The 6,671-nt window shown below is 38.2% G+C and overlaps 1 protein-coding gene across 1 annotated transcript in view; it reads right to left on the bottom strand.

Annotated features, from left to right (window-relative positions):
- THEMIS (thymocyte selection associated) overlaps nt 1-6,671 on the bottom strand; it is a 315,826-nt gene that overhangs the window by 210,989 nt on the left and 98,166 nt on the right. Inside the window, exon 3 of the mRNA XM_006834728.1 lies at nt 1,772-2,230. Within this exon, the coding sequence (XP_006834791.1) occupies nt 1,772-2,230 (459 nt within the window). The remainder of the gene's footprint in view (nt 1-1,771; nt 2,231-6,671) is intronic.

Genomic DNA, 6,671 nt, shown 5'->3' with positions numbered 1-6,671 from the left:
GTTCTCCCATGTAAACTATCACATAATTCACAATAAAACACTTAAAAATAAAAAAAAGTGCCATGGACTGCCGGAAGAACAAAAAAAATCTGTGTTGGGAGAAGTACAACCAGAATGCTTCTTAGAAGTCAAAATAGTGAGACTTTGTCTCTTATATTTGGCAAGTCTCTGGAGAAGGATGTGTGCTTGGTAAAGTGAAGGGTCAGCGAAAAAGAGGAAGCCACCCCCCACCCCCCCAACCCCCGCCAATGGGTTGGATTAGCAAATTGTGAGCAGCATCGCTATGAGTTGGAACTGCCTCAACAGCACCTAACAACAAGAAGGAAGTACCTTTCAACCAAATTTTTGCATATTATTTTATGTTCTCAAAGTGTATTATATACAGAGACTTATTTTATGTTTAAAACAACAGCAAGAAGTAGACAGAAGAGTATCATAAACCCCTTTTTCCTATCGACTTGGAGTATTTAAATGGCTCACACAAAGCCATTGCATATTAAGTTATGGCCTAAGAATAACAATTTAGGACTACTGACTCCAAATTTAGAAATTCTTGGCCACCATTTGCCCAGTTTTCATACCACACTCTTGAAAAGTGAAGGCACTCATATCTTTAGGCTATAGTGGGGAACATTTTTTTCTGTCAACATTTATAACATCATTTGCGGGTTATACAAAATTATCAACTTAATAATCAACCTGATGTATTTTGTCAAACATTCACTTAACTCACCCCTAATGTGATGGCTGGAGTCCTGGTGTGGCGCTGTGCTATAATACACTGGACTGCAAGGTTGGTTTGAACTGCAAGGTCAGTGGTTCAAGCTCACCAGCTGCTCTTCAGAAACCCTATGTAAGGTTGCTATGAGTTGGAACCAACTCTACTGCACTTAACAACAATAACAACAACAATGTGATGTCTGACACCACAGTTGCATTGGCAGGGCCAGATCAAATGATATCTTAGCCCATGAGCCGAAATTTCCCCTCCCCCTACTTTAAGGTAGCAATGTTCTCTCTATATTGTCGTACTTTAAAATGCAAATTATTTTATGAATATTACATATTAAGACACACTGATGTGTATTTAATATGTAACTTTCTTGGTGTGAAGCTGTAGGATAAGTTAATCTCAAGGTTGGTGATTCAAACCTCCAGCCACAACTTGGAAAGTTTATAAGGATCGCTATGACAAACATGTGTGAATTAATTTCCCATTTCATTTTCTATAAGTAAGAAGGAACTCCTAACTAATGAGAAGAGTTATTGCCAGTGATCAGTGTCTAATTGGGGGGAGGGGGGGAATCACAAGAATAAAGTAAGAAACACGTTAAAGAAGTTTGTTTTCTTACATCTTTTGTTGGTCACCTCCATTAAATGAAAGTCTCTTTCTAATAAAACATAATTTCTTCTAAAAAAAACCTGATATCTCTTTTCTGACCATGTTTAACTGATAGTGACAAAAAAAGAATTCGTATCTAAATCTAACTGTACCTAACAGTTACAGCACTTTGCATGTGGATCTATGAGTTTATATTTTCTATATATATGCATATGTATATGCAGCACATACATTTCTATACATTATCCAATTTTATTCTTGTAACAAATATGTGGTTTATTTATTTAGAGATGAAGAATCCAGCTCAGCAGGTTTTACACATGAGCTGGGGACAGTCAGTCACACTCCTTAAACTAGTTTTAAACCTTTGTTTTTACCAAAGCTTATAATGCTCCTGTTCATGGAGCATTATTCTCAGTGGATACTTACATTTCATCACACCTTGAATTTCGTAAACAGGCTTAAGGATAAGAGAGCCATAAAAGCCTTTAGGGAATGGATTTGTTAAATTCCACTCATTTGAAAAGCCAGTAAGCTTCACAATTCTTGTTCTGTTCTTGGGGATCTTCCATTCAACAATCTCCTTTAAGGTATAAATATGTTCATCTTCACACTCATAAAAGCCTCCTTCTTGAGACAAAGGCAAAGTAAATGAGTGTTTTTGGTGATTTCTGACAACTTCACAGTTCACCATCATTTTTCCATTGATCTCTTCAACTGAATTGAGCAAAATTTGTTCACCTTGCTTTATGATGAGATTCCCTAGTTTGATATCCTTCTGATGGTAGAAGTAAGGATGTCCTAGTCTGTTTGGTCCAATATGATTGGCTCTTGTAATTTCTTCCATAGTAAGGTATGGAGTTTTATCAGCCACAATCTTAAAAAGACCTAAGAATAGAATAGTATAAATTAGAGAGAGTTCTTACAATGATAATTTTCATAAGAAAAATACAATGAGAGAATCATAAAACAAATATAGCATAACCTTTCAAAGTGTATCTTTAAAAATATATATTTAAGGTAATTGTGGAAACCTTGAGTTATCATATATAAAATTTATTGTAGTATTTATAGATTACTGAGTCATCAGGCCCAGGCTACCTAAATTGAGTAAAGTGAAAAATATCTTGAAGTAGAAGAAGCCTTGTTCCTAAAAATCTGGGTGAGATGTTGGCTTTGTCACCATCTACTTATGTGATTTTGAGCAAAGCATTCTTTTTCTCAATTGAAATAATTTCTCAAGAACATGTTTTTTAATTTTTTTAAATGAGGGGGATTAGTTTAAGTCAATGTTTCCATGAAAGTTTTATCTGGGAACACTAAAATGAATTCATGGATGTTTCTGAAGAAAATTGATTTATGGTCAAGTTAATGATGGAAAATTTGGCAAGGGATATTGATGATTGTTACACAACATAATTGATTTCACTGAATTTTACTTGTGAAATATGTTGAATGAAAATGTTGCATTGTCTATTTTTTATAAGAATAAAAATAATAAAGCTATCTAGTTGAAACTAGATGATAATGATGGTTTCACAACATTGTGAATGTTATGGCAATGAACACTTTAAATTGGTTAAAATGGTAAACTTTGTTATGTATATTTTAACAAAATACAACAATTATACCAGTCCAATTAATTTAATTTTTCTCAGAAATATTAGCTGTAGTATGATTCTTAAGAGAGAAATATAACAAGAAGAATTTCTCAAATTCCCTTGATTATAAAACTATTGGGAAAAACCATCCAATATTAATGCTCTGCAGGACCCTTGATGATATATGCTAGGTTAGATAACTTTTCTGTATTGAATCTTCCCTATTTATATGCTATTCTTTTCTTCTCATAACTTCTCTAATTTGCCATCTTTGACTATTTGAATTTTTTTCTCTATCAAAATGATCTCTAATACAATGAATTATTACACTTTATGCTTTTTGTGTTTGCAGTATACATTCTTCTATTGTTTTAATTACTTTGTTTCTATTTTATTGACACATCAGTTTTGTGTCACGTTCAGAAATATCTATTCATTGATACTGCATTTTAATAAATTCCATTAAAAATGAGAACAAATTAAAAATAGCTAACTGGTTACTTAGCTCAAAAACAAATTAATGATAATATATATTAGCAGAGTCTAAGAAGACAGTGGATTAAAAATTTACTAGAATGGAACAGGAAAAGGTAAAAACATTCACTGCTCTCTCTGCCTAGCAGTCAAGCTAGAATGTTAATCAGGTTACTGAATAGAACCAATTCTCTGGTTTCCCTCCTAACTTAAAACAGGTCCACAACCTAACCCCACCCTGATTCTGACCCCGTGTAAGTCTACACTGCCCGGCATTTGGCACTCAGAATCTGGAGAATCTAGCTTCTCTGAGCCAGGCGACTTGATGAAATCTGAAACTCTGCTTCACCTCTCCGAGTGGGCACAGTTTCTTTGACGGATCAAGAGCTGCTGTGACACTCTCGAATCAAAAACTGCTGTAACATATGGTAGTGCTGGCCCCTTGAGGCACTGGATTGGAATCCGGGAGTGGCTGATGGCAAGCTCTCCTTGGCGGATGAGATGGTGTGCCACCATCACATTTGACTGTTCTTCCTCCTCTGAGTGGGGGCAGCCAGCTGTTGCACCTACTTCTCCCAACCGGACTTGAAAGGAGAGGTTGAACCAAAGAACGGACTAGGACTTCTAAAACACATAAAGCCCTGAGGCCCAGATTAAACACAGTCAGGCCGGTCCCTAAGGACAGAAGTGGAAGGCTAATCCCCTTCCAAGGTCTCACCTAGAGGCCTCAGTCAGGAACTCCCCTAAGGTTGGGGGTGGGGGGAGGAACAGCCATAAACTCTGTATGATTCGTTGAGTGCAAGTAGCTGAAGTACAGCTTGTCATGCCCGGTTGGTATGGTTCCATGCGGCTCCAGCCATGTAATACTTAAATGATATGGGAACTCATAATGAGCCAAAAGTCTTAGAATGCATGTTATTGAATTTTTTTTTTTTTTTTTAAAGTGAGGTATTGTGTGCAGGAGTGTGTGGCGAGAGTGAGTTGTCTGGCACTAGGCTGGTAGCGAATTTCATACGGTTTAGGGAGACTATCCTCACTGCTGGTGCAGAATGGACTCCTGGTTCAAAACTCTACAAAGCTGAGACACTTGAAAATCCTCGCAAGAGGAAAAGCAAAGTCTGGACGTGATCTGTCTGTTGTGAACGCACCGCCATGAGTGGCCCACTGGCCGCTTGGACAAGTGAGCCCAGGAGCACAGTAACCAAACATTCCAAGCAGCGCTGCCAAGAATCTTTTCATGGGATTCTTCAGCCCTGTGTCTCCTGCAGTCACCTCCGCCTTCACTTTGAGATCCCCTCTGCTTTATTCTGGGTGGGGACATCGGGGCATGGTAGACAGGGAATAATTTTCTAAAAGTGCCCCTTCTGTTTCTGTTAAGGTTAACATCTATATCTAAAATAAAAATATAGGCATCACTCTGAAAGAAAAGTTCTGTAAGGCATAATTCTAATTGGTTTCTATATGGGTATCTTCCTATGACATCAAAGGAAATGGTGTTTTACTATAATACAGCTTGGCCAATGTATGATCTAGATGATGGGAAAAATAACCTTTGAATGGATCCTTAAAATTATTATACCATCTTACAGTTTGAATTGTTAAACCACTGTGTCAGATTATCTCTTTGTTTGTAAAATTACTATGTTTCTGCCCTGTATTTACGTTTAGGAAAGTGAAACAACCTGGAATTCCAAGACTATGTACGTTATATCACGCATAAGTACTATAATACATTTCTACTGCTAATATAAAAGCTATGCAGAGAAAAATGAATACAGATGAGTATTAGGTGAAAACAGTTCTAAGCAGGCCTATATGTGAATAGACAAAGATATATGAATGGTTACTTTTTTGTGAACTATAGCTTTTGATTGCAATATTGTCTTATTACAACTCTTGGTATGCCAGCAGCTGCCACTAGGGGAAAGTATAACTTGACCTAGTGAACCTGCCCAGCCATATTCAACCACTAAGGAAAGCAGTTTGGAAGTGATTTCTCTTTACCATACCTTTCAAGGGACCCATTTCAGTAGAGGGCTACCCGGAACAGATGCAAGGCAATACCCCCTCTGCAGATGCCCATATAATTGAATATGGAAGGGCAAGCCAAAGGATATTACTGGACACATACTTCTTTGTCTATCTTGGACTTGTTAAGTAGGACAAATTCAAATCCGTCTTATTGAGATGTTGTTGTTCACTGCTGTTGAGTCAGTTCTGACTCATGGTGACCCTGTGGGAGTTTTCTGAGGAGCAGCTGGTGGGCTTGAACCGCTGACCTTGCGGTTTGGACAGACTTGGTGGTCCAACGCATTGACCCAAAGTGCCACACCAGGATGACCCAACCAGAATAACAAATTTAATAGCCACTATTTTTGCTACCCATCATCCTAATTGGGCAGATATTCAGGCTCTGTTGACAATGCTCCTGACCAGTGATGAAAAAAGGCTGGTCTGAGATAAGGCATGGGACAAAACAGCATGCATCTATGGAGAAAAACCTGAGTGGGACCCTTGTCCCAGTCAAGGCAATTCCTCTAGCTGACACAAATTAAAATCTAAATGGGCCTGGCATGATTGGAGCACTATAAAAGGTGCATTCTCAGAGGTCTGAAAGGGGGAGTTGCTAAACAAAAGAACTTGAACATGGTACATGCAGTTCAACAGAAGCCAACTGAGGACCCTCTGAATACTTTAAATGAATCTACCAGGCTTACTGTAAGTACACAGACCTTGATCCTGAGAGAACTCAGCAAATATCTGAATGGGTAACATGATTTTTATCTCCCAAAACACCCTGGATATTAGAAAGAAATGGCAGAAAATCAACAGGGCAATTGGCATGAATCCATCCCAACTGGTGGACATCAGCTGAGAGCATGAGAAGTCTCTGGCCATAACTGTCTTCTTAAAAAACCACTAGAGGTAAGACTATGGGACCCCTGAAAGAGATGAGAGTCTTAAGCAAGGACTGATGTGTTTGTGCTAAAACCTGGACACTAGAAAAATAAATGCCCAAATCTCATGGGAGGATCTGGCAGAAAAAGCCATCCAAACTCAACAGATGGTTAAACAAGCTTTATTGTCTACAGAAGACTAACAGTGTCAGGGGGCAAGGGGTCCAGCATGATTTGACATCAACCTCTGCCACCTGTATTGCCCCCACTCCCAGGACCTCAGCTGAAAATAACAATGGGGGAAAGACTATGATCATTCAGTTCAGTGACATGTGGACTAGTAGAACTCCAGGGAGA

Source organism: Chrysochloris asiatica, unplaced genomic scaffold (genome assembly GCF_000296735.1).
Source record: "Chrysochloris asiatica unplaced genomic scaffold, ChrAsi1.0 scaffold00013, whole genome shotgun sequence".
Classification (NCBI taxonomy): Eukaryota; Metazoa; Chordata; class Mammalia; order Afrosoricida; family Chrysochloridae; genus Chrysochloris; species Chrysochloris asiatica.
Note: the sequence above shows the minus strand (reverse complement) of the source record. Positions and strands in the feature narration are given on the sequence as shown.